We start from the raw sequence: 644 nt of genomic DNA, 5'->3' as shown, positions 1-644 counted from the left end.
CCCAGGGGATTAAAATCCATATTTTCCAAAGAGGGAGCCGAAGTTCTGAGGAAGGAGTGTGTCTTGTCCAGGTTCAGACAGATAGCACCCAAGACTGAGCCAAGAGTCCCCAATTCTCCATCATGCAACCCACTTAGTTCTCCAAAAAAAGGGGGGGGGGTGAGGGTGTGCTCAGAAGAAAATAAATAAAATTCTTTATTATATCCTAATCACACAGTACAAATGGGAACTTAAATAAGAACAGGGAGGAAGCGATGCCCCTTCCCTTCTGTTGCTAAAAACCCACACCCTAATCAAATAAATACCCCTCCCCAGAGACCCGGAAGTCCTAGCTCTAATATAGTCCAGACCCAAGAGTTTGGGGTTGGTCCCTCTCTTCATAGAGGAGAGAAACTGAGGCCCGGAGAATCCCTCAGCGAGTTCGTGGCTCCCGGAGCTGCGCAGCTCTCCTCTCGCCTCCTCTGAAGGCCCTGGAGTGGGCACCCCCGTGGCTGGGCTCACACCTGGACGCGGTAGCCCCCTGCCCGCTTCCTGCAGAGCCTCCGTACGCCCACCCAGTAGAGCGTCAACATGACTACCCAGTACCCCACGTAGGCGCCGGCCCCCGCAGCCAGGTGGTAGGCCTCGGCCGCGCGGGACGGGCC

The 644-nt window shown here is 55.4% G+C and overlaps 1 protein-coding gene across 1 annotated transcript in view; it reads right to left on the bottom strand.

The window, feature by feature from the left end:
- Positions 1–497: 497 nt before the first annotated feature.
- The window catches only part of HAS1 (hyaluronan synthase 1), a gene marked incomplete at its 5' end in the record, with an annotated part of 6,154 nt that continues 6,007 nt past the window's right edge, over positions 498–644 (bottom strand). Inside the window, one exon of the mRNA XM_008592972.1 lies at positions 498–644. This exon is cut by the window's right edge and continues 28 nt beyond it. Coding sequence (XP_008591194.1) covers positions 498–644 — 147 coding nt within the window.

Source organism: Galeopterus variegatus, unplaced genomic scaffold, assembly GCF_000696425.1.
Source record: "Galeopterus variegatus unplaced genomic scaffold, G_variegatus-3.0.2 Scaffold8548, whole genome shotgun sequence".
NCBI classification, from domain to species: domain Eukaryota; kingdom Metazoa; phylum Chordata; class Mammalia; order Dermoptera; family Cynocephalidae; genus Galeopterus; species Galeopterus variegatus.
This window is presented reverse-complemented; position numbering and strand designations above follow the sequence as displayed.